Source organism: Calonectris borealis, chromosome Z, assembly GCF_964195595.1.
Source record: "Calonectris borealis chromosome Z, bCalBor7.hap1.2, whole genome shotgun sequence".
Lineage (NCBI taxonomy): Eukaryota > Metazoa > Chordata > Aves > Procellariiformes > Procellariidae > Calonectris > Calonectris borealis.
Window position 1 is genome coordinate 34677337 of NC_134352.1, and position 27534 is coordinate 34704870.

The following is a 27534-nucleotide window of genomic DNA, read 5'->3' on the forward strand; positions in this document are numbered from 1 at the left end:
GGCTCCCTTTGTCCGGAGCCAGAGACGGCAACGACGGACGGGGCGGCTGCGCCCGGGCGGCCTCAGCGCCTCAACCGCGCGGGGGGCAGGGGCGGGGCGGGGCGCGGCCTCCCTCCTTCCCTCGCGCGCCGGCTGACAGTTGCGGGCGGTGGCGGGTTTTGAATTTAGTCTCCAGCCGACGGCGGCGCGCGGCGCCCGGCCCGCCTCGCATCGCGATTGGCCGGCGGCCGGTCACGTGGGGGCCGTGTTGGGGGCGCGAGCTGGCGAGGTTGGGCGGGCACCGGCCATATTGGATCTCGGCGCGCAGCCCGCCGGTGCGGCGGCAAGCTCGCTGCCCGCCCGCCCGCCCGCGGCTGGGCCCCCGCCCCGCCGGTGTCGGCTTGGTTCTCCTGTTACTGCCGCGGCGCCTCGCCCGGTCTCCCTCCTTCCCGCTCCGCTTCCCCCCGTGGGTCGTGCGCGTCCCTCCCGCCGCTCCGCCATGGCGGCCGCCACGCCGGCCGTTACGCCGCTGGGGCCACGGAGCCGGGGCTTCGCGGCCGCCGCCGCGCTGAGCCCCACGCACATGTCCCGGCTGCGGGAGAAGGAGGAGCTGCGGGAGCTGAACGACCGCCTGGCCGTCTACATCGACAAGGTGCGGAGCCTGGAGACGGAGAACAGCGCGCTGCAGCTGCAGGTCACCGAGCGGGAGGAGGTGCGCGGCCGCGAGGTCACCGGCCTGAAGGCGATCTACGAGGCCGAGCTGGCCGACGCCCGCCGGACGCTGGACGACACGGCGCGGGAGCGGGCCAAGCTGCAGATCGAGCTGGGCAAGATCCGCGCCGAGCACGAGCAGCTGCTGGGCAGGTGAGCGGGGGTACGGGGGGGGGGGGGGCACGGGGGGGGGGATGGGGGGCGGGATGGGGAGCACGAGTGGGCCGGGGCTGGCGGCCGGGCTGAGCGGTGCCCGCTGTGGCGGCCGTTCCCGCCCGGCGGCGGCCGCCTGCGCTCTGAATGAATGAGCGAGAGGCAGCGGTGCCCCGCCCCGGCGGGAAGCGGCGGCCCGGCCCCCGCGGCGAGCCCGGCCCCGGCCCCCGGCGCGCCGCCCTGCGCCGCCGCGCCTGCCGCTGCGCCACCCTCAGCTGCGCCCGTGGGGAAGGCGGTGGCTGGCGCCCGGCTGCCAGGGAGCCGCCGCCGTGTGCCAGTCGGTGCAGAGAGCAAGGCCTCCGGCTGAAGCGGTGTTGGCGGCACCCTCGAAACTTGGCCCGAGTTCACCCTCACATCAGTGAGATTGGAGGGCTCCGGGTTTTGAGTCAGGATGAGCCTTCGCCGCCCCCCCGCCCCGTACAGATGGATGACTCTGTCCGTAAGGCTTAAGCTGCTTCAGGATGAAAAGCGCGGACTGGTGACAGTTTGTGCAGTGGCTGTTGCGGGTCTAGGCTTTCTAGATGTCCTTTTCGAAAGATGTTAAGTTCGTAATACAAAAATACACGAGTAAATAACAGGTAGGTGTTACCTAAACCAAGAAATAACTATGATTTCTGTTTCTTTTGCTGGGTATTCAGATGTTAGAAAAGATAGATTCGTGACCAGATACCCTCAAGAGTTCAAGCTTTATGGCACGGTGCCAAGATCTCCACTCTTGCAATTAATTGATTTGTGCTGCTAGGTTTTGCTTCTTACATATTTGACTTGATTCAGTTGTTTGTTTATTGGCTTCCTTGTTTGCGTTTACCTTAAATTTGATTTCTGTGGTTGCTGCAGTTTTCTACTAGCAAAAGAGAATCTTCTGTTTGGGCTTTTTTTCACTAGTTAGGCCCATTTGCCATTCTGACTTTAGACTTGGGATTTCAAAGTTTGTCAATGGATTAAGGTTGGGGAAGAAAAAAAAGAGCAGAATTGTTAATCCTGCTCTACCATCGTATAACCTGTTAATTTTGATTTTTAGTTAAATATACGCTCAGCCCTGATTTTTCATAACGAAGAAGATGCTTCATGTGTGAACCAGCATACTGATGTTTTCATGTGTCTGCAGACAGTTCCAATATCTTTTGGGCTCTTAAGTTGTTATTTAAAAAACAAACCATGAGCTTCTAATTAGTGAGTCTTGTGGTTGTGGTTACTTCTTGGTGCCCCATGAAGGTCTTACATCAAAGACATTATTGACAGTGACCGGGAAAGCAAGGTGTAGCTGCGGATAGGCACCAAAATAACTTGACTTGAAAGTCAAACCAGGAATTTCCATCTCTTAGTGACTTTATGGAGGAAGATACAATCTTCTGCCAGCTTCTCAGAAGAGTGTATGTGGAGGATTGGGCTCAAGATGCAATCTATAGTAAATTCCCTTTCTGTGGCTATAATGCGGGCACATGTGTGAACGTTCTTATTTGCATTTTCCTGTGATGGGATATTTAGCAAAAAGCTGATGATCGGGAGGGGCGGGCAAGGGAGCAGGGAATTGCTCTTGTGCTGTGGGTATGACCTCTTAGGAAGAGTGAAGTCTTACTGCTTGATAGTCTCTCAATACCCATCTCAAACAGATCATCTCTGTACAGCAGAGAATACAGATTATATAGTTCAGGACAAGAATGCCTGAATAGTTTAGGAAAACAAACACTTAATGCTATTTAAGGCTACTAGGTCCTACATAAACTTATATGTGGCTATTTGTTGTTGTTTGGTGGCAGACCTTACTATGGCATGCAGTTTCTTAAGTTGTCTGTGGGTATTTTTAAGATGGATATCTTGGGGATATCTAAGCTTATCTGTAATTCTATTTACAAAGTCTTAAAGAAGAGCAAAGGTTTTTTTCACCTGATTTGGAGCACAATCCCTGATGCCTTCTTTCTTAAAGCTGTTAAGTGATATTATACTGGTTATCATAAAGATCTCAGGTGGTAAGGTATGATGAGAATGTGTGTTCTCTTACCAGGATTTTCCTTGCCCTTTCAGAAAGCTGAAGTGCAGAGTGGTGTATGCCCTGGCTGTAGTTTAAATATGGGTAGAGTAACTACCGTAGTTTGGCTAACAGAGACACCTGGAAAAAAACGGGGAATTTTCTGGCATGTTTGGTGCTATTGTTAGACTCTTGCAGAATAAACTTTATTTTGCCCTTCTTTGCAAAATATGCATCCTGATCATCGGAGTGAGATTAATCTCATCTACCCTTGGTTGTGAAAGGTTGCTGGTGGATGCACCGCTGAGCCAATCTAGCAGTGTGCTGCCGCAGAAGCAAACAGTGCCATGTGTTCCCATCACTGTCCTACCTGTGGTTCTGACTGTTGTCTTGGTTGTTCAGCTAGCTAACTTAGATCATTAAAATGGCAGAAAGATGCTTACTTCTGCTAGTTTTCTGTCACTAGAGAAGTACCAGGACTTGCATATAGGAGGTGACTGAGAGCAAAGGGGAGAAGTAGGCTGAGTTGGGACTGTGGTGTTTGTTAAGCTGCAGACAGCTTGGCTTAGGCATACTAGTAGCCACATCATAAGAGTCAGAGTAGTGGTGGCTAGGTATTTGGTTCCCTTTAGAGTCAATGGAGATAAGTGGTAGAAGTTGCTCTCAAGATGTCCTGGGTCTGTGGAGGGAGCATAGATGATTCACTGCTTGGTTGGCTGAAGTTGGGCAAAATGATTCATGGTCTAGCCGGCCTTCCTGTGCTATTTGAATATTTTTGCAGATGTCAGTCTTGTTTCCCCAGACACATGTGCAATTCTGCTTTGTCTAGTTAGTATAACATTCGTCTGAAGTGCTTTATCCATTTGTTTTACTCCAGTCATCATCTTTCAGTCCCTTGCCTAATTAATGCATCAGACTGAAGCTTCTAGTTACTTTAGAAGTGCTGTAGGACTTTTCTTATTCTTTCTTTATCAAGATTAATTTTAAGGCCCAGTCACCTGTTTGTTTGATTCTCTGATTTTTCTGACTTTGGTCTCATATATATGGTGTGATTTCCTGAATTTAAGCGCCCAGAAGCTTACTCTGTTGACATTTTTAATTCCTCAAGAAAAACTGCATTTGTTTCTATAGTTGATACTACTATATAGATGGTGAACTTGTTGTATACTTTACTTCTAGAGTGCCTGCCATGCAGTGGGTACTGCTGTAGCTAAATAAATATGAAGGATTCTCTTGATATTTCAAATCTTGAAGAACTAGGGAAAAAAAAAGTGAGGTGGAAAAAAAGCTGTCGTCCCTATTTCTGTTTTGAGAAAGGGATGGGGAGATGATATGCATGATTGTGAAAGTAAAGGGAGGCTTGTGACAGGGAGAATTGAGATAAGCCCAAATAAATTTATTATCTCAAGAATGCATTGTGGAAAAAAATCCATGTACTTTTGAGTTCTCGCATATAGAACTCTTGGATAGCTCTTAGGAGGTAGAGAAGATGGAGATCTCGTCTCTTCCCCAATTTGTGAAAGAATTGGAGAACTTACTGATTTAACTGTATTTCCAGTTCATTTTCTCTCTCCTGATTAGGCAAGACTTCACTGTATGTTTTGCCACTGTGTAGAGACATCCCTGTATTTCCCTCCTTCCTTTAAATAGTATGCTCAATTGTGATTGCCATGTTTCTGCAGTCAAGGGCTGTAGAAGACATGAGCAGTAGTTCAACAACAGGAGCTCATGCTGCTAATTGAAACTGGTCTTGGGAACTTCAGGATCCTTGCTGTGGCTTCCATAACCACCCATTTTCTGTGTTGTGTGTCTGCACAGTGAACTGAATTGAGAAACTGATCTAGCTGGAAAACGAGCTGCGATCCCGTTCACCATGCTGTAGTACAGGCACTGTTGGCCTGAGAGGGTGGTGCAGGAGAATGACTGGGATTCATGAGAGTACAGTGTGCCTTCCTCACTGTTTATAGCAGGATAGCTGTGGCTGGTAGCTAGGTTACTATGGAGACAGTCCTTTCAAATAGGGGTACCAGGTTATCATTAGATTCAAATTGATGGTGGTGAGGTGAGGAATTATGGCTTCAATGAAGATGTGTCTGTGAGTGGAGGACTAAAGGCATTCTGGACATGTAAGCTTCAGTGTTACATGAAAAAAGTCCATGCAAATGGAATTCCAACTACTGGACTTGCTCATGAATAATGAAGGTGAAACCAGATAGTTGCCTGCAAATAGCTGGATCCTCAGCTAAAGTATCAAAGTCTGTGATGATGCAATTAGCACCAAACTCCTAGCTGTTGATTTTAGGTAGAGTGCCCTTCTTACAACAGAGCAGTGTGGCCTTGGCTGGGACTTCAGATCACTGCAGATTTCATGTTTCTTGAGAAAAGAGCTAAATAGACAATGCAGGCAAAGTAGTGAAAGACATGATCCTTAGGCATTTCCTAATGTCATCATGTAAGTGGCAGCTACAAGAGTAGAGCTCTGAATGTTCCATGACTCCAGCATCCTACAGACTGAATTAAGTGGCTGCTCTTGGGTGGAAATGTATCATGCTTTCACCGTTTGCAATAGCTGCAAACCAGGGGAAACTGTAGAGCCAAGATGGTGGAGGAAAAATCCTGATGTGTAACTTGAGCAATTAATGTAACAACGGTTCACATTGTAAGGTTTGACACAGCTGTGTTACCTAGTACTGTTGAACTAGGGGAGGTCAGTAACTCAGGCTTACTGTTACTATTGTGTTCCTCGCTCTGCTTATGGGTCAAGTTTCAGGATAGATTTCCATTGGTGAGGTGAATGTTCATTATGGGAACTTATTTAAGTGTACAGCAGGTCAAAATCCTGAGCTGGACTTGTCTGTATTCTGATCTGTCATGTGAGGTAACTGCGCTGTGTAGGAAGCATGAGCTGGTATTAATGCTAGTTCATTTAGGAAACTCCTTGTTTACATTTGTCTTTGGCAGGCTGAGGTTTCACTGTGGCAGTTTTCCAGTGCTGAAGTACAGCTGCTTTCCTGTAAGAGGAGACAATGGGAGAAAAGTAACTTTGAAAAAAATCATGTAGTTTACTGAAGGTATTGGTAAAGCATATAATGGTCATTGGTTATCAAATGTTTTATAGAGTGCAAGCATTTTTAGTAAAGGTAATTGTGGCAAGGAACTAGTTTTATACATTTTTAATATTTAAGAAGTTATTTCTCTGGCTCTTTTGCTTTGTATCTTCAGCTGGTCTTCCTGCTCATCCAGATTCTGGAATTAATTTCTCTGGTGGGGTTAGGCAGTAAAATAAACATCAGTAATAGCTTGGTATCAGCCTATGGCTTGAATTACTGTGTGAGTGTGTGGCACTCTGCAGCTGGTACCCTGAGCAGCTACTCAGAAGAACCATGTTGTGTTAATGCAAGCAAAGTTGTAACAGCTGTTCCAGGATTTCCCGTGGTGCATATGTGGTATGCTGTAATGAGCTAGAGGAACTGTTTTGAGGAAGCTGACTTGAAACTTTTCGAAGCATATTTTCATTATTGTAGGTGATCTAGGGAAGTGAGGTCAAGGTTGGTGGCTGGGGAACTGCTGAGCTTTAATCTGAAAGCTATCACGGTTCTGATGTGCACCGCAGAGAGAAGTAAGGAGGGGAGTAATGACCTTGTTGCACAATAATTTGAGCAACTGAAATGTAAGAATATAACCTAAGTTATCGAAGTGTCTTCCATGCAGTGTAAGACATAACAATGCAAGGAAAGATTTGCCTTAGGGTTAAAGGTGGTCTCAAATATGTGCACATGTAATGATAACATGGTAATGGGCAGTGACTTGATATGTATGTATTGCATGTGTAAAGGTTCTACCTAGGTTGCTGGTTAGAGTAGTGGGATTCACATCGATGACTGAGCCCTTCAAGAAGGGTCACTGTTGAGTAGTAAGTGGCTGGAGATGATGTATGTTTAGTGTTGATTTCAAACATTTAGCAGCTGTCTCCCGTTAAACAAAATGGGTGACATGAGACAAATTGAAACCAAGTTACATACATTTACTTACAGGAGAGGCAAGCTTGTCCAATTACTCTTATTGTCATGTTGATGTATATACAAAAACTTGAATGCCTTTAGACAAATGTTTCTTAGGTTATTGTAAATCAGTTCCTTGCAAAACATAACCTTACTCTTTTGTAGGGCAAAAAGCATGGAAAACTGACTGCTAGCTAAACAAAACATAAAGCATTAATGACTATAGTTTGTTTTTTGATTTTCATATTTCTCTACAACTGGAGTGGAAAACTAGCTCAATGTGCAGTACTGTGTACTTTTATATGGATGTAAATATAGGCTGCATTACCATGAATTACAACACTTGTGTAGCTATGTCATGAATTGGCTGAAAACCAATGTTTTTCAAGGAGGGTTTGGTTAATGTTGGTAATGCTTAGCTTTGTGAGCTGACTCTTAAGTACTGGCAGAAATGAGTGGGTGGGTGTGGGAGGTGAGAAACATCTGTAGGGTGGTGGCATCCTGCACTTGAGCAGTTTCAAAAGAACTTTAAATTACGCCTGAGATGTAGCTACTGACTGGAAGGAGCAGTCTTCCTGCTTATCTTGCATTATGTGTGTGGTTTGTCTGGCTCTGGAAGGCCAATTCAACTTCTCAAACTGGTAGAAAATTATTTTTATCTTTTTTCCTGTGTGGTTTTCTACTAAGTTAGCAAGAAATTTAAGGAGATTCCAGGAAATTCTAGGTTATTTTGTGAACCTCGGGGTTGAGGAAAGAAGAGTGATTGTGCAAGAGCGTGAAGAGGGAGCCTGCCTCTCTCCGTGAGCTATTCAGTGACTCGGCCACTTTACTGAACTGCAAACCAAGTGGTCCAGGTAATGTCACCAAAGCAGTGATTGCCCCTTGGTATCTGTGTTTGAGAGCTTTGAACTAGCTTTAAATGAGCTAGTGCAGGTAATGAGACACAACCACAGTACCTTATAGTTGTGTCTGGGTTGATTTACTCTGCTTTACAGGTTATTGAGTTTTGGGAATGCTGAGCAAATTAACTTGCTTAGAAATCTGTGCCTCAGCTTGACTGCCTCTGGTAGGAGAAATTAGCTTGCTTAATGGTGAGCTGGGCAGATGTATTGCAGCTATCAGGGTTATTTGTACTCCTGAGAGTGGCACTCTGGAACACTTACTGCTGGCAGGTTGCTTGAGTGGTTGAAGTGTATTGGGGAAAACAGTTTGCAATATTCTTGTTGTGGTGTGTGCTGAGCCATTTTTAAAGTATATGTGGCTGCAACTCTGTTAGTGAGACCTGTGCTGGTAATGCTAGGTAGGAGTGGGACTGACTTCTTTATATTCCGTAGTGTTTATGTGAATTAAATGTTGTGGGTTAAATTTCTGAAGTGCAAGTTTTCTCTGAAGTACAACGAAAATGAATGGGAACTGGCTCTTTTTCGGGCAGATCCTAGTTCTACACTATTTTAAAATAAATTACAACTCCATGGATAAGAAGATCCACACACTTTGAAGTCAAAAGAGAGAAAAACAAGCTGCTGCTTTGAAGAAGATGCAAGTCAGCAATTATTTGTTTACTTTTGTTTTTTGTTTGTGGGCCAAACTACTTGCTATCTCTCAGAAAGTATTAGTAATTACACTTTTTACCTCTTCCCTTCAGAGAGCCAGTCTACAGGGGAGATGCCTTTCTTCACCTTCCCTTCCCCAAGTGGGGTGTGGGGGGGACCCCACCATGGGGTGGGGGACCCTAAGTGGGTTGGTCACCAAAAAGGACTGTCCTGGTTTAACCTGGCAGGCAGCCGAACACCACACAGCTGCTTGCACACACCCTCACCCCCTCCCCCCCGCCCAGTGGGATGGGGGAAAGAATAGAAGGAAAAGTAAAATTTGTGGATTGAGATGAAGGCAGTTTAGTAGAAGAGAAAAGGAAGGGAAAATAATAAGAAGAAGAATGGTGAGAGGATATACAAAATGAGTGATGCACAGTGCAGTTGCTCACCACCCACTGACCGATGCCCAGCCAGTTTCCGAGCAGCGGTCACTGCTCCCTGGCCAACTTCCCACAGCTTATATACTGAGCATGACATCATATAGTATGGAATACCCCATTGGCCAGTTTGGGTCAGCTGTCCTGGCTGTGCTCCCTCTCAGCTTCTTGTGCACCTGGCAGAGCTTGGGAAGCTAAAAAGTCCTTGATTAGCGTAAACACTACTCAGCAGCAAGTAAAACATCAGTGTGTTATCAACATTATTCTCACACTAAATCCAAAACACAGCACTATACCAGCTACTAGGAAGAAAATTAACTCTATCCCAGCCGAAACCAGGACAAAGGACTACAGTTCTGGCTAATTTCCTAACACTACAACAGGAAGATGTTTGGGTTTTATTTGGTGTTTTGAGATGTAGCTTTGGCTTCCTGTGGAGGAAGAAGCTAGCTGTTGTCGAGAGGCTGAAGTTCTTCCTGGTAAAAATCACTAGGTGTAAGGGTGAAGTATATGTTGTATAATTTGGTGTTTGTTTTTATAATTCACAGAGGTTTTTTTGATCTTGTTTCATTTCTTTCCCATATTCCTTTAGGGCTGGGATGACACTGCTGAGATTTCATCTGGCTTTCAGCGTTTGAAGTGTTGAGCTCCAGTTTCTGTTTTCTTTCTGCGAATGTGTTCGGATGAGCTGTCTCATAGTTAGACAACTCATAACGCTAACAACTAATAGTGCTTAATTTTAATTCTTTTTTCTCCCTTCTGTAACTTCAGTTGCATTAAATCATAGGATGGCCTCACAGCCAATCTTGTTGCAAACAAGCAAGGAAGGTACTTTGGGCTGATAATAATGGTAGTTCCTAATTTAGTGGTATAGGTAATGTATTGGGTTTTAATTATGTTGTTGTTGCTAGTCCATACTAGACATCTTTTTCTCTGTTGTCGCAACTGCAAGAGCTCTCTTCTCAGCTGCCTACCAGTTTGTAATTGGTAGAGATATTTGCAGTAAAAAATTAAAAAACCAAAGTAACTTTAAGGTATGTGGGGAGTCTTCCTGTTTCGGGGTCCAGGATAATTTGGGGCGGAATGGGGAGAGGCACGCTATGGCCCTGTGTATGTGCGACTTTCTAGTTTCGGGATCCAACTTGATAGGCTTGGCTTCAGCATGAAGTCTCGTGAGAGAGCCTGCATGAAGCAGTTTCTCCATGTTTTAAATCAAGCTTTCTCCAGCAGTGATCAAACAACAAAGGCCTGATGTGGAGAGATTTTTATTACAGATATGCCATAGAGAGACACCGTTCCTTCCCTCTTTCTCCTCCTCTGCCGTACAGCTTTCTTGTGTGCTGAAGGTCCTGCAGGCCTGGGTGGAAGGGGAGGGACAGGACAGAGGCCTCCAGTGAATAATGCAAGTATTAGGAAGTAGGAGTCCACCTGGCCAAAGCCTAAATTCTGTGCTTTTGTCTGAGCTGTGGACCTAACTGCTCTGAACTGTTGGGCATAAGAGGTGGTATGTAAAATGCCACGGAGGGACTGGATAGCGTTGAGCAGCAGAAAGGAGAACAATAGTTGAGTATAGAAGAGTCTGCCTGTGTTGCAGGCTCTTGCTGCCTACCGCTTCGGTGAGTGTGGTGTTACTCAACAGGAGCGGGATTAGCTAGTGCTGCATCTGTTACGTAAAGCCTGCCATCTTGTGGCTGTAGTGCTAAAACAGCCAAACAATTTTATTTCTACAGATGTTTTTTGCAAGCCTTTGTGCACACACCTCTTGAGCACGACGTTAATTGCATATGCTTGCATGTAATCTTGGAAAAGCATCTTTTAAATTTAAGAGTCTCTCCTTTTAAAATTGCATTAGTCTCATTTTGCTGAGAAGCATTGCTGTTGTTTCTAATAAGGAGCACAGTGATTTAAAAAGTAGTGAATTAATTCTTTAACACTTTTGAATCTTGTTCTTATGAATCTTTATGCAATTTTCAGTCTCCTCAGTTTAGAGTTGTGAATTCTGATTTTTTTTCACTTCTGCAAATGTGCTAGCTGTTGTCTTACTGAACCTGAATCTGTCCATTCCTGTAAAATATTCATAGTTTGATTACAAACACCTAGAACTTCTACATGCTACTGCGCTTACTAGAGAAATGTGGGTATCCCAGAGGGAAGAAGAATCAACTTCAAGGTGGAAGAACATGTATTACACGTTTAAACAAAGCTGCTTGTGCCATCTGAAGGTCAACAGTCATTTTGATTCCTAAGTATGGTTTTCCTTTCCCCTGTTTTTGATGGTAGCTTGTTGTAGCGTTATTTGTGAATAATTAATTTAGGCTGAAGAGTGTGGGTTTGTGTTTATGCGGCATTACTTTACTTTTCTCATTTGACGACTTTGTTTGCATATACTGTTTTAGAGAACTGTCGTGGTTTAACCCTAGCCGGCAACTAAGCCCCACACAGCCGCTCACTCACTCCCCCGCAGTGGGATGGGGAGAGAATCAGAAGGGTAAAAGTGAGGAAACTCGTGGGTTGAGATAAAGACAGTTTAATAGGTAAAGCAAAAGCTGCACGCAAGCAAAGCAAAACAAGGAATTAATTCACTACTTCCCATCAGCAGGCGGGTGTTCCTGGAAACACTTCCAGGAAAGCAGGGCTCCATCATACATAAGGGTTACTTGGGAAGGCAAATGTCATCACTCTGAACGTCCCCCCTTCCTTCTTCTTCCCCCAGCTTTATACACTGAGCGTGACGTCATATGGTATGGAATACCCCATTGGCCAGTTGGGTCAGCTGTCCTGACTATGCTCCCTCCCAGCTTCTTGTGCACTTGGCAGAGCATGGGAAGCTGAAAAGTCCTTGACTATGTAAACACTATTCAGCAACAAGTAAAACATGAGTGTGTTACCAACATTGTTCTCCTACTAAATCCAAAACACAGCACTATACCAACTACTAGGAAGAAAATTAACTCTATCCCAGCCAAAACCAGGACAGCAATAAACCCATAGAAACTGTTTGACTGCTTGCATAGACACGAGAACTAATTTGAGTGGTAATTTGAAAAGCTTGTGTGTTCGCTTTCCTAAGGAAAAAGGCACCTGTACCTCTGCAGGAGTGCAGTTCCAGTGATGTCACAGACTATTGTATAGACAGGATTTGGGTATCTTTCCTCAGATGTATGGAACTTTGCCATTATGTATGATTAGAAGGGTGCTGCAAAGCAGTTCACTATGCTATAGCTTCTGCTTGTGGAGGACTGGCTTATAGATAATGAACATAAATTTTCATTGAGAATTTGGTCTGTTAATTGGAAATGAGGTATTTGCAGCCCAGACAGGGGATCTGCCCAAGTTCCTGCGTGGAAAAAAGGCAATGAAGATAATTTACTGGTTTCCATCCTATGGAAAGAGCCTTCTGATGGGAGAACTTATTTCTTCCTATTAAGATTCTGGTGAAGGTAGGACCTTTTTCCAGTGGCTGGCTAAAGAGAAAACAAGAGGTGCCTTTAAACACACAGTTTCGCCTTTCCGTATCTATGTCTCAGACTTGTTTGACACTGACTTTCCCCTACATTTAGATTTCTACATCTCAAGCAAAATATTAAGCTATTGTTATATCAGATGAGAAAGCCCAACTAAGGATTTGATTTAAATTAGGGTAACTTAAGCCAAGACAAAATGGTTTTGTTGGGTGTCTTGTAAGTTGAAGATTCAGATTGCACCTTGTTTTGTTAGTCAGCAGTCTACTTTGGGGGCATCTACTTTGGGTAGACTTTCCTACCACTTTCTCTGATTTATTCCAGCTATGCAAAAAAGGAATCTGATCTTAATGGAGCCCAAGTCAAACTTCGAGAGTTTGAAGCAGCCCTCAATTCTAAAGAAGCTGCACTGGCCACAGCCCTTGGTGATAAGAAAAGTCTGGAAGGGGAAAATGAGGATTTAAAAGACCAAATTGTACAGGTAAGAAGAAAAAACACTTAACCATCAAGCTTCTGTCAGCAAATGAGGTGTTTTTATATATAATACATCCATAGTAAGAGCTGTAATTCTTGTAAAATGCAACTTTGTAGCCGAAAAAATAAATACAAACCTCTCATCTAGTCTCAACTAGAAAAACCTGTGGTTCTGTATCAACGTTGGAAGCGGTATTGCGTAGGTGTCTGTGTCCAGTACTGTTCAGTTTATTAATAATGTGAATGGTGCAGTAGAGTGATTTTAAAATTGCAGTCTCTGAAGTTGCAAGGGATGGTACTTAGGTTGAAGAAAGCAGGTCAAGAGTCAAAATAAACGTGACAAATTGTAGAACTGTTTTGGGGGACGAGACTGACTTCACAAATACAGATAACGAATAACTGACAAGTAAGGGTTTGTGATTCTCTCTGCTCTCCTTTTAGTTCTGCCTGTGGTTCTCCGTCTTCTGGGCATCTGGTAGAACAAAGAGGGGGAAAAAAAGTCTTGGGCTAGTTTTGTTAACCCTTTGAAACCCATGATTTGTGATCTTAAGCAACAGCACCTCAAGAGGATGACTTGAGGAGACCGGGAAACTGGTATTTGCCATGTAGAAAAACTGAAGTTTTGTAAGGAAAATTTTTAAGTAGCATTTTAATGCTAGTTACCGGTGTGAAATACCTAGAACTCCCTTGTGCAAGCGAATAGCAAAAGGAGTGGAAAAAGACATTAATGGTGTAAATACTGGATTTGATTGTTAAGTTCAACCATAACATGAAGTTAGCTGTACTTCCAGGTAGCTGAGGTCCTTGTGTTCTGTGAGTTCTGCTGCATAATCAGTGTTGTGTTGATTCTTTTCTTTCTTTTCTTTTTTTTAAAGCTTGAGATTTCTTTAGCTGCTGCCAAGGAACAGCTTGCAAATGAAACTTTACTGAAGGTGGATCTTGAAAACCGTTGTCAGAGTCTCATTGAGGACTTGGAATTCCGTAAAACTATGTATGAGGAGGTAAATGCTTTAGTCTCGAGAATTCACATTTTTAAAGGGGAGAAGACAACTTGGGGGAGGGGGGGCATTCTAGAATACTAAAGTAGCTTAGGTTGGGAGGGACCTCAGGAAGTCATTTGGTCTGAACTCCCACTCGGAGCAGGGTTTACCTCTATTCCAGCTGGAAGATTTCCAACTTTTTTTCCCACAAAAATTATGTTACCGCAGAGCTCTTGTGACAAAATAGCTTCACGTATCATGTCGTTTCGTGTTAAATTCTGCCCATGGTATTGCAGTGTACATGTCTTTTCACAGTAATGAGAAAGTGGGTTAATTTCTCGCGTAATCCCTTTATGGGAAATAAAGTGGAGAGGGACACTCAAACAGATGCAATGAAATTGTACTGGCTTTTAATTTCCGAGCTTTCTAATAGGATGCTTTTGAATAATGGGAACAGAAGTTGATGAATATTTGTCTTTTAGAGCCTTTTCTTGCCACTCTCCCTTTGACTTGTAGTACTTGAGGCTTTCCGGGAGGAACCTTAGAGCAGTAACAAACGTAACCATAGTCTCTTTTGTTCTGTGTGCACATTTGCTTGCTCGTTGTATTTTCAGCTTTGTTCATGTAGTTGGAATCCTTTTTTCCAGAGACCGGGGGCAAGCATACAAATAAAATTTAATTTTGTGCAAGCATAGAAGAAACCTGAAGAAGGGGAGGATGTATTTCTAAAATCCAATCATACTGATGTGCATTTGTTGAAAGTGCAGGCAACTGTCAGAAGGGAATGGGACTTTACATGCCGACGGTATCCTAGCTCTAATTTCAATGACTGACTATTGCAAAATAATGTACTATGGGTATCAGACTGGGGAAGTGCTCCTGTGTTTCTACTGAAAGTTTCAATGTCGGACAAACTAATCTAACGCTGATCCACAAGGCTGGCTAAAATCTGCATCTCTATCTGCTCAGCGGATAGTCTTCTAAAACTTGTTTTGTCTCATTTACTGAATGGTATTTTATTTTTCTGTTTTTCTTAGGAAATCAATGAAACAAGAAGGAAACATGAAACTCGCTTAGTTGAGGTTGATTCTGGGCGTCAAATGGAATATGAACATAAACTGGCCCAAGCCCTTTGTGAAATAAGAGAGCAGCATGATGCACAAGTGAAGCTGTACAAAGAAGAGCTTGAACAGGCTTACCATGCCAAAGTGAGAAAATCTTCTCATACAGTTGTCTGACGTACTTTATTTTTGTTTTATTTAATATCAAGATACCCTGATTACTTGCATTTCAGAGGATTTTATTATGGAGCTTGGTTTAAAATTACCATGCTTTTGAATGTGAATTTGCATTTTCAGGTCTCATTTTTGGGAACAGGTTTAATCCTCAGGAAGTGCAATAATATAAGAGTAGGGAGCACCGTGTCAAGGTGAACTGCAGGGGAAAAAGGGATTAGGACTGGGATTACTATGAATTCAAGGAAAGTTCATGTGTTATTACCCGTCAGCTGTAACATAGTCTCGATGATCAATAAGGTGTCCCATATTTTGTACAAAACTTATTTCGTAAGAGGGCTTGCTGAGAAGACAGCATCCTGAATCCTCTGACCCCATACAAAACACGTGAAAGTTTTACCACACCCAATGATTTCTGCTTTTCACTCTTGTAGAGAGGAAGCATACTTAAGCTGATATCAGTTATACTTCCTAATTTCCTCCCTCTACTGTGATTCAGCATTTCTGCCAGGAAGGGATCCTTGTGTCTCAACTGAACCTGGTTTCTGTGGCTGTACTTGCTGCAGTTAATGTTTTTAAAAACCAGGTGGGATGTTGCAGCAGAAAACTGAATTTATTGGCATAGACTTCAGTCTTTACAGTCCTAAGAGTGTGCAGTTGCTTATCTTCAGGGCTTCGATCTGACTTGGAAAAACTGATTTAAAATAAGATCTATTTTTTTCTTTTTTTTTGAGTCTAAACGTGCTTTCATAATTGAGGCTTTCTTGTTCCCTCTCTTCAGGCGTACTGTTTCTGTATTTTTTGACTTTTAATTTAAAAAAGGTTTTTTAGATTCCATTTCGTCTGCAACTGCAAGTTCAATAGTAAGTCTGTGGTGCTGCTCAAGTGGATGTGGTAGGGTTCAGCAGGAAGGATTAAAAAAATAAAATTATTTGAGCTCGAAATTGTGATAGAATGAAGCAGTAGTAACTCATGGCACTGGTACTGTAATCTGAAGGCACGTTACCGATTTGCTTATGTTGGCTGAAAATTAACGTAAGTTTGCTTGGTTTTATAGAACTGGCAATTTCAGTTTAGCTTCTTCTATATAAGCATACTCAAAACCAGTGCTACAGTAATTAAATATATGAAGCTAAACATTGGCCAGCATGAAAACTGGATTTAGCAGTCCAACTTCAGTGATGTCTGCAAGGGAAACTTGTAAGTTTTTAATCCTAGAATAAATATTGAGAGGATTGTGATTTCAGGTAGGGCGATCCAGCATGGTAATTGAGCCACCGTATTCAACCCCTAAAGAAGGAGGCGTTTCGTTGTGTGAGAGCTGCAGAGAGCAACTTTGCGGCTTAGTGTTGCGTGTGGGCTTTAGTGACTCATTTTTCTTTTAATAAAAGTTGCTTTGAAAGTGATGTCCTCACTTGCTCCACTGCAGCTTGAGAATGCCAGACTGTCCTCTGAGATGAGCAATTCTGCAGCCAACACAATAAGAGAAGAACTGAATGAAAGTCGCGTACGAATTGATACTCTGTCTTCCCATATCGCCAGCCTTCAGAAAGAGGTAACAAGCTCTTTGTGACTCTTCAGTCTTGCCAATTACAGTTGTTGATATGTATATTAAAGGACTTTCTTTCCCTTAACTTGTAAGTGTGTTCAGCATCATGACTTGAATTTGTCTGCTGTTCTGTACTTTTTCAAATTTCTTCATGTCTCCTTTTGACAAAGTTGAGTTTTTTGTGCAGTATCCTGCTGCAGAGTGAGTATTTGAAAGGGAGTACTGTTAACTGGCTTGCGCGGAACCTTTTGCGGATAGATGGGACAATTTTAGACAAGAGCTCTGTATTAAAAGTTCTCGACATTCTAAGCAATTTAGTTCTGTTCTGTAGCAGCTGGAGAGCCTAGCGTGGGATTCCACAAAGCAACATTCAAAGCCAGAGCTGGAATATGCAGTCTCTGTCTGTTTGGTGTCTCTTTTCATCCTAGATCCAGTTTGCATCTAGAACTCTTAAAAAATAAAAAATAAAAAAAAAAAAACCCCACACAAAAAAAAGAGTGATTTTACCAGGATGAGGATGAAATATATGAGACACTGAAAATACACCAAATTACTGTACTTGAGCATTTGTAGAGCCGGGTCTTGAGCAGAAACTAATTATACTTAGTCAGATCACAGAGCACATAGATCACAGCCGAAGAAGTATGACACAACCTATGACAAGCCGTATGTTCAGTACTAGCTTATTTGACGGGAGTAACGTCATGTGCACTGCAGTGGAAAATCCAGAGTGAAAATGAGAAATGTTAGGAGTTGGTTCTGAAGTGGGCTTTTGTAACTTACTAATCAGTTGAAGACGCAACAAAACATTTGGTTTTTTGAAAATGTAACATATTAGTAACATTTGGCTTTGATCCTTTCTGCAATACAGTTTGGATTGTATTCCTCCTGTACAGTAGGCTCTTGTAGGACTTCAAAATTCTGTGTATTTTAAGTGAAGCATATAAATGCAGGGGATGTTATTTCATAATTTTCCAAATAACTTGGCAGATACTAGTATGAATCTTCTCAGTTTTCCTGTTACGTAGGCAAGTTAGTTTCTGGAAAAGATCAAGCGATGTCATGAATGTGCATGAGGTTACACAGGAATTGGATTGAGAGTTTTGTCTACTTAAATCTTATTTCTGCCTTTAGATTACTGTCATCTTCCTTGTGGTGGTTCAGCCAACAGGTGTTTCTGAGGGTTTTTTCCCTTCTTACTTTAGTTAATTACCTGTGTTCTGTTGCGTACTTGGGAGCGACAGCTAGCTTCAGAGAACTTGCTTCTGAATTTGCAGAGGGTGCTGGTTGTTAACTTCAGGGCTATCAGAACCAACTTCTGCCAGTTTGACTGCAACTGTCCCCCAGAAAAACCATTTTTGCTGCTGTGTTTTGTTTTTTTTTTTGGTAGTGCTAGTACTACAGCACTAAGTACTACAGCTAGCTACCAGTAGCTAGCACTAACTTTAGCTTTGTTCTCTTGGAGGAAGGCAACTCTCTCGTCACTGATGCTGGTCTGGTTTGAGTTACCAACACTGAGCTACGTGCAGTGGTATCCACTGGGATCTTCCATGTGACACTCAACTCCTTTTATTAAATTCCTTATCTGATTCTTAATACGGACAAGCGGTTACACGGGTCCTCTGCATCAGCCTTTTAGACGGCCTGCTTTCATTGTCTCTGGACTATGATGACTTCCTAAGTAGAGTGCCTGCGTAGCAAACTTGGTGACTTAACCAGACAAGGTGATCGTGGGGCAGTGGTTCCGGTGTCTGTCCTTTAATTAAAAAAAATCTCAAGAGACTGTCCAACAGAAGAAAGCACGCTCAGGGAAAGTAAATCTTAAAGCTGTCATCATTCGGCCTTTCTTTGATACGCGTTCCATTCTGTATGTAAAATACTAAGTTCCACTGGCTTGATGTGAGTTCTAAAGTATGTGACAAATTAGGTTTCTTAATGGGACACTTACCACTGTACTTCCAGGAAGGCTTGAGGGCTGCTGCTGACAGGCAGGCAGGCTTTCACTGAGAACAACCCCTATTCCTTTAGAGGAACTTTCTCCCAGAATTCAGAATTGGCAGCAGTAAACTGAAGCAGGAAGTAGACATCTGAAATCTAAAGGGCTCTTACTTGCCGCAGGGTCTGAACTGCACTGAGCTGCCCTTTAATTCTGTGTCGTGTCCTCTCCAGCACATCTTAAACAGTTTGACTCTTAAGCTCCATTTTTCTCGACTGAGAAAGCCCAGGTGTAGGAACATGTCTTCAGATCTCGGAAGAATGGAGCAGGTAGTTGTCTTTCAAAGTATGTTGTAAGTTTCACTGGAACTTAAGGTGTTATGTTCGTAGGAGATGAGGTGGAGAACAGCAAGTTGAATATGATCGAGTTTGAATTCAGAAAGTGGGCAGGATGTTTAACCTTAAGTTTTGAATGCCATGTCACCTGAATAGCAGAGTGCATGGAGGTTTGGGTGAGGTTTCCTTTGCACCGCTGGTGTTTTCAATGCTTTCTAGTCTAGAGCATGGCAAGATAGAGTGCAAGAGCTCGAGGACAACTTGGCCAAGGAACGGGAAAACTGTCGCAGAACACTGTCCGAGAAAGAGAAGGAAATGGCCGAGATAAGAAATCGGATGCAGGAGCAGCTGAGTGACTATGAACAACTTCTGGATGTTAAACTGGCACTTGATATGGAAATCAGCGCATACCGGAAATTGCTGGAGGGTGAAGAGGAGAGGTATGAAAGAATGTAGCAGCAAATGCTGGTGTCTGTGTGCTTCCTTTACTTGTCTCATTCTCTATTAAAAGGCGGGTCTTCCTGGGAATGCATTCATTAGGTGCTTTACTACAGTTTCCAAGGCACTGTTTGTTTTTGCCCCCTCCTGTCTGACACACTTACTTCTAAGTCTGCATGAGACCAAGCTGCTTGAGTATCAGACCAATAGCTCTCAAGAGAACAAATACCATTCTTCTGTTAAAAGTCAGCACTGAGAACGTCATGAATTGTCATTTGTAGGTCTGTTTGGTGCCATGGTTAATATACTTTTTCAGAGTTAATTACAGGGTTATTTAATTGTTAGCTAAACTTCTTTAAGTATAGAATAATTTTAATAAAGTAACAGCTGTTATGATTGCCCAACTTATTGGCTAGCTGCATTTCCCACATCTGACCCCAGAGTTCAGCAGTACTGAGAATTTTTGCCTGATAAGTCACAGCTGTCATTTAAAGTAGTTTGATACCTCAGTGGTCCTGGCTGACTCCTCTCAAGTGTGGGGATGAAACAGCAACAGCTCTTGTGCCATTGAGTTCTTGCATAAATTTCCTCCAATGACTTAAGTTCCCCTAAGAGTTTTTTCTTTTCTTTCTTTCTTTCTGCCCAGGAATGCAGTCTTTAGCAAATGCATAGAGATGCCTTTGTAATATTAATGTAGTTGTCCATCAGTATTCCATGCTCCAAAAGCATTAATCAGCTGTTTGACAACACTTTATTTGATTCTTCAAAAAGTACCTAAGGCTTCACTGTTTCATGTAACATGCTTTGTTTACTGTATGTACCTTTTGCTATATGTATAATTCTATGGGAAGAAGAGGAGAGACGAAGAAAGTTTATAAAAAAAAAAAAGGTGGGAAAAAGGAAAACCAAAGTGGGATGTATGCATGTTTCTTCCTTTCTTCAATGTAGGTTGAAACTTTCTCCAAGCCCATCTTCCCGAGTGACAGTTTCACGGGCTTCATCGAGCCGTAGTGTGCGTACAACCAGAGGGAAGAGGAAGAGGATTGATGTGGAGGAATCTGAAGCCAGCAGTAGTGTTAGCATTTCCCACTCAGCTTCTGCCACTGGAAATGTCTCTATTGAGGAGATAGATGTTGATGGAAAATTCATCCGCTTGAAGAACACCTCTGAACAGGTTTGAAAATGCACATGTATCATGACTTTACAATGGGCTGATTAGAGGTAGAAGGCATCCTCAGCACCCTTTCAGCCCTCAGGCTTCATGTTGACCCTAGAGCTAAAGCATGCTGCATAAGAGATGGCACTAAAACTAGTGTGTCACAAAATAAGTTTTCATACGGTATTCTGGATTGATGATGACTTCTTCCTAATGATTTGTAATGCTTTCCATAGCAATTGCTTTATTGCTAGGTTGCCCACCCACCAAGTGTTGTACCAGTCTTCAGAGTTCTGCCTTGCAAGTGATCTCCGTGTAAAACTTTATGGATAACACTGTCACTGATAGGAAATAGTGCAAGCAGACATTAGGCTCCTTTAGAAGCCTTTTAAGAACTTCCTCTGCCTTAAAAAGCCCCAAAAGAAATACATACTGATGTCTAATTAATTGCCCGTGTCCCTTGTTCTTCCTTGGCTGCATCTACAGTTTTTAGGAGCCCTCATTCCCATGCCAAAGCCACCTTTATGATGGCTACTCAGATTATTTCATTCTATTAATAGGTTGGAGTTTGTACTGGGGGGAACACACATACCTCTTTATCAAAGGGTACTTCATTTGAGTAATAATGAGAACTTTTCCTTATGTTGCTCTCAGAATGATGCTAACTGTTATATTCAGTGCATTTCCCCTGTGCCCTGCTCTCCCTGCCCCCTGCCCCCGACATTACTTGTAATTTCTGCTTAAAGAAAAAAAAATCCTATGCTATAATACAGTTCTGCGAGTCATCGCAGGAGGGGTTGGAGACTGGGGACTATAATTTCTTAAATCCTGTGTCTGGGAGAAGAGAGAATTGAGTGTTTTCTCATTAGGACACCAGAACTACAAGACCTAATTTTTTGCAGCCTTGATTTCAGAGAAGTAATTCTTGCCTTCTCCTGTGCTGTTTGTGCCTCAACTGGCTGTAGAAGTTAGCTGCATTCTTTGTTTTCAGTGACACATAGGCTTTGTCTAATGTCATCAGATACCTTCGCTAAAAGGCAGCTCATCTTGATGTTTTAGATGACAAAGATGGGTCTGGTTCCAAGTGTTTCAGTCCCCTCTAATAAGTGAAGAGACGGACAGACTCCTCCAGATGGTGATACATATGTACCTTAATTACCTGCTTGGGGTGTTGGCTGAGAGTGCCGACTTCATTTACTGAATGGAAGAAACCTTGACAACTGTTTTGGTCTAGACAGCTAAGCGTTTAGATGACTAAATTCAGACAAATCAAAGACTACTTCCAGTGAGTCAGGACCTGCTGTTTTTTTCCTTTTTGAGTTTTTCAAGCTTATGGGATTTCCCGTGCTCCGCCGCCCCCCCACTTTGTGTACCACATGGGTTTTTTATTTAATTTAACTACACATGCATTGTTCCATGGAAGGACCATCAGTTCTGTTACCAGTAGCCACGGATGGTTCATGGTTATAGCACTTTGACAGGGGTCTAGATCTGAGCAACTAACTGTAGTGCAGTGTAATAAGCTGTACTTGGGGAATTTTCACAAGTGTTTGAGTGTGTGTGTGTGTGTGTATATATATAAAAAAAAATAAATAGAAAATATATAAAGTCCTTTTTAAGTATGATGTATTTTGTTGCAATGACCTACTGAATGTCAGCGTCCATTAAGATAAATAAGATTGTTTATTTTAGAGGATCTTAACTGTCTGTTGTCAGACTCCAGTGGCAACTGTTTAATGTTTGGAAACTGTCTGTTGGTGGGAGAATTTAAAAAAGATCTACTCTTGCTTTGAAATAGTCATTCTGTATTGATGACTTGTATATGTTTTTCTATTAGATTTGCTAGTGCTTTTCAAGTAGTTGATAAGCAAAAAGTGATTGAAAGGAAAAAATAATGTAGGTCTTGCAAAGGAGTATGTAGTGGGAGGTGTGCATATGTAGAAACATATTTTAAGATGACTGACTGAGGAATGTTTTGTTTTCTAAGAAGTCTGCTTGTCATTCTGTGCTTCAAAAAATGTATTGTATATTTGTAAGGGGATTTCAATATTTATACAGAAAATGTAACGGAATGTTACAGAAATGTTACAGAAAATGACTGCTGATGGAAATTTTTTTTCTCCTTTTTATTAGGATCAACCTATGGGAGGCTGGGAGATGATCCGAAAGATAGGAGACACTTCTGCTAGTTACAGATATACCTCAAGATATATACTAAAGGCAGGCCAAACTGTGACAGTAAGTTATCAAGTTTCAGCTATTCAATTGAAATGGGCTTTTGGCCAACTTGTGTGTGTCAATAAGACGCAAGGGTTTTGTTGTGTCCTTTTGACGTACTTGTTCAGAAAACAATCACTATATTTGTATTGGGCATTAGTTGTATCCATTGCTAAGAAGCAGTTGGACAGAGCCACGTTTTTCAGGAACTTACTTTCTGTATGGAGCAATAATTTTGACCGTAAACGGGCCCATTTTCATACTCAAGTCTCTGCATTAAAAAATGTAGGGGTGCTTTATTGTAAGAAACTTTGGAAGTAGGTAGGCAGAGACTTGTGTTTTCCTAACTGGAGGAGATTCACCAGTGTCACTTAAATGGAATACATTAACTCAATAAATAACATGGAAACTTGTAAGACTGGCAAATAATGCTCGCATGTGACTTCTTTTAACAGGTCTGGGCTGCAAATGCTGGAGTAACTGCTAGCCCTCCCACTGACCTCATCTGGAAGAACCAGAATTCTTGGGGCACTGGTGAAGATGTGAAAGTTGTACTGAAAAATTCTCAGGGGGAGGTAGAGTACCTCAGATGTGTTTAAACTTGTCTTTCTGTGGTGCCATTCCCTGTAAAGATGCAGGCAGAACCCTTGTCAGGACTTTACATGTGAATGCACATGAGTGTTGAGTAAAGCTTTCTCCTTTTGCTTTCCAGCCAAGCATACTGTACCCCTGTCTATCTTAACTGCAATTTCGGAATGCAATCTATTGAAGCGTATGAAATTTTTTCCCTATATTGAGTATAAGTAGTAGAAGAATGACTTGTTCAGACACTGCCCTCATGCCAGGAGTTGGGCAGTGCCTTAGAATATGCTTTGAAAAGAAAAGGTTTTAGTAAACTCTTCAGTGATTTGTCTCTTAAATCAGTTTTCTTTAAAAATGTGTGTTTATGGGGGGTGGGGAATGTTTCTGTGAAACTCACTTTAAGCAGTGAGGCATTAATTCTGGTAAGGTGGGAGTTAAAACTTTGGGTAGGACAGTTGCTAGGACATCTGGCAATTGTAAGACAATATTTAAATATTAATATATATATTTTTATATATATTTAAATATTAAAAAAGCAAATTTTGGAGGAACTTGATGAGTGTCTTGTTAGAAAGACTTTTTAATCATTAAGAGATTTAGAACTAAGACGTTACGAATGCTGTTTATGCACAGCAGCACATTAAAAGTATACAGACAGAAGCAGTACAAGTAGTTTTGCCAACAGCTGGAACTCCCATTTCTCAAAATCTAAGTAGATTAGCACCAGATCTTTAGAGGAGTCAAGTCTTAAAAATAAAAATCTGTTGCAGGAGGTTGCTCAGAGGAGCACTGTCTTTAAAACAACTCTACGTGAAGGGGAAGAGGAGGAAATTGAGGAAGAATCAGCTGAAGCTGTGGAGGAAGAAGACCTTTACCGCCAGCAGGTATCTTGTTTTGGTTAACAAGGTTATTTAGGTTGAAAAACCAGATATATAAGCCATGAATTTTTGGAAGAATATCATACCTCTTTGGGTGTGGATGTTCTTTAATTTTTGTCTTGTTCAATCAGTAATTTAATGAAAGCATGAAGCTGTGTTATTAAGACGAGTGTAAAAAATATTATTTCACATATTCCTTTGATGGAGAGAAGTAGATTTTTCTTAAAAGAAGGTTTTAAAGCTTAAAGATTTGGGGATTTTTTTTTTTTCCCCTTGAACTCTGCTCCTGATAAGATTTCCCCTGGGCCAATTGTTTTATGATAAAGTTTGGCTTAAGCAGGTACACCTAAATTTACCTGAAGTTTTGAGAACTTAAATCTCTCATTTTCTCTGGCAGAGGAAATGAGAGATTTGAAGACACTATCAGAGAAAATGTCTCTTGCATTCTGAAGAATGGCAACTCTGAAGGCAGTGGAAAGGTGTGAACTTGCAGTGACAATATAGAATGTTTTGAAATAAAAGGGAAAATACTGAGAGAGAACATACTTGATTGTTCACATTCTGAGTCTTATCCGTTACCTTACTGTTTTGACCAGCTCTTCAAAAAAAAAAAAAAAAAAAAGAAAAAAAAAAAGGAAGTGCAACGAACGTAAGTTCCTGTAATGCAACGTTCAGGTTTGCTACTTCGCTAAAACTTTGCCACATTTCAGTTAGTATATATCTTAAAGCCAGTTAGAAAAGATAATGTAGAACAGGAATTAAGTGTGCATACGTAAACAGACGAAAAATGTTGGAAATCGTATTTTTTGGCAGTCATGGTTTTTGGCTTACAACTGAATTGTGACTTTGTGGCATTTAATACAGAGTCAGGTTTTTATTGCAGTTATGCAAAAGTACTGAAGTGCATCCATCTGTTTTTGTGGTTTCTGGGATGGTGTAGTTCAGCTGAAGTGTGTGTCTTTACTTACAGAGCCTTACTTACAAAAATGTTATAGAGAGATTAGATTTCTTTAGATAAAAACTCTCAAGGTACTTCTGTGTGCTCCCTGCAGGATTCACCACCTGTCTAAACTCAGTGATGCTTTTTGACTTGAGATTCAAATATGATCATTAGTTAAGTTGTTTTTCTGGTACCTGTCCTCCATTACCTCTCATAAGAAGGGGTATCTAGCATTCTTTTACTTACAGGGGATAACAGGTTGTACAGCTTTGCATGCTGACTCTTGCTTAGGCCATGCCAGGCTAATAATTCCATATATTAAAAATGTGCAGTATATTATTTTGAGGTTGCTAAGTCTTTTACTGCTGGGTTTTTTTTCAAAGTTGACTCTTTCTATTCGTAACAGGCAGGCCCAAGGACATCTAACAGAAACTGTGTGATCATGTAAACTTCCAGTCAGCCAGGTTCCTCAAGTGATGGCAATCCTTGCCCACAGAACAGAGCCTTCTCAGAAGCACAACGTATTTTTGTATTTTCTGTATGTGAATTTTTAAGCTGCAAGTCTGATGGCCTTAATTTCTTTTGCCACTGAAAAGGTGGTTTTGTGAAAGAAGTATCTGTAACTTTCTCGCAGGTTGTGAATTGTTGACTCTGGACAATGTACTGTTTGAAAAAAGATGTCCCTGTCTCTCAGATTTATATGCCAGTCTTTTTATTGAAAACTTGCTGGAATAGAAATATTCCACTGTGTTTTGGGGATCAATTTTTCTTAGATTACACCACTCTAGACTAGCTAGTTGCTGTTGACCTCTTTATATGTAGGTGCTGTTGGGGAAGGGGAAGGCATTTTCGATACTATGAACTCTTTTATACTGTAGACTTTTTTCCTACAGCGCAACCAAGGCTATAAAACTTTTTTAATAGAAAAGAACAGCTTTGTTAAAAAAAAAACTTTAAAAAAAACAACCAACAAAACCAAATGAAAACAAAAAAAACAACACACAAAAAAAGAACGTAGCCCAGCTTATCGTGTAAGAACTCAGAGGTTGAAGGATGTAGTAAAACTCCTTACTGGTACTCTTTTCCGTTGTTTAGATTTCTTATTCTGGAGGAGGATTCATGTTAAGTGTGTTAGTTGTGTTGTTAAGATAGTGTAACCAGCTTAAATTTTATTACATGATTTTTTAACAAATAGAAGGTTGTTTTAATATGGATTGTCTTGCTTGTTTACAATTTGTAGGAGCAAACCCAAGCCTTTAGGGGTCTAGTCTACATTTGTATGGAAAACAATTGTAACTTTGTCAATGTGGAAAGTTTTTCTGTCCTTTCTGCATTAACCTCATGTCTGAAAAAGCTTTGAATAAAATATCTCTGTTTAAGATGTTACCAATTAAAGCTTTTGGAATTTCTTTCTTCCTAGAACTGAGCTAAAAGTTGAGTAAGTGTTGAACACTTGGAACTGATAGGCTTTGAAGCTGGCGAAACCTCCATGTAAATGGAACAGTGGCAGTTGACTTGCAAAGATTTCTTCTAAATAATGGGTAACAACTTCACATCTGGAAAATTAATTCTTTAGAGCTTTATTCAAACTCTTTTGCATAACCGTTTCTGCATCGTCTTTGCCCATATGTTAATTCTTATTGCACTGGCTTTTACTACATCATACAAGTACCAGGCTGAGCAGTTTAAGCATGGCATGATAACATAAATAGCAATTCAGAAATACTGTAAATAGTTATCTTCATCTTAGTCTGAAAGTATTTTTAAATGCATGGCCAGAATTTTGGAAGCTGATTTGAGCTTTTTTCTAGCATTAGTCTCATGACAAATCTAAGACTTCTTAACATGTCTTTCGTCTTGGGTAAGTTCCCTTTTGTGGTGAACTGCGTGCTGGCATTTCAACCTTGTGCCAGCAGAGGGTGAGGGGGGATGGCCAAGGGTTATGCAGGTGGATGAGGATTAGGGGCACTGCTTCTTTTGACAGTAATGCTGGCTTAAACAGCTGCATTGAACCACAATGTCATACTTGATTTAATTTCCTGTTTATATTTGAATTTTTACATAGTTTAAATGTTTCATGTCTTTTAAGCATCACTCTGTATCCCATCACATTCTGAATACGCCTCAATTTGATCTATAGGAGTAATGGCTTTCTATTCGTTGCAGTCGCAGATACCTGCAGGCGTACACCATATAAATGTACACCTATGTTGTAGGAAGTAGTTAATGCCATTCCTCGTTTGGTGTTTTCAAAACTAGTAGCACGGGCTAGCAATGTATTCCAGTAAAGACTTGATTGGGCCAGTTAGATAAGGACTGTTAATCTCTCCAATCAGTAGTAAAGACAAATACTTTGCGTGTAGGCATTGGGTTCTTAATTCTTAATTCATAGTGGAAACCTGCCAGCATAATCAAGCATTCTTGGTTAAAGCTTGTGTACAGCCTGGTTTTTGTCACCAGGATGATGAACAGTGCTGTAAATCTCTTACCTGAACGTATAGCTAGGCG

At 41.7% G+C, this 27534-nt stretch overlaps 1 protein-coding gene across 2 annotated transcripts; it reads left to right on the forward strand.

Annotated features, from left to right (window-relative positions):
• Positions 1–268: 268 nt before the first annotated feature.
• On the forward strand, positions 269–26421 carry LOC142075966 (lamin-B1-like). Of its 2 annotated transcripts, XM_075138179.1 has the most exons (12): positions 338–843; positions 12631–12787; positions 13656–13781; positions 14798–14968; positions 16425–16550; positions 19035–19255; positions 20202–20427; positions 22543–22647; positions 23082–23201; positions 23979–24092; positions 24484–24565; positions 25433–26421. In XM_075138179.1, the coding sequence occupies exons 1-11, from the start codon at positions 479–481 to the stop codon at positions 24490–24492; spliced, it is 1740 nt and encodes a 579-aa protein (XP_074994280.1). In that variant the 5' UTR covers positions 338–478; the 3' UTR covers positions 24493–24565; positions 25433–26421. The 2 variants fall into 2 exon arrangements, with proteins under 2 accessions (XP_074994279.1, XP_074994280.1); XM_075138178.1 differs by lacking the exon at positions 24484–24565 and having other exon boundaries at positions 269–843.
• The last annotated feature ends 1113 nt before the right edge of the window (positions 26422–27534 follow it).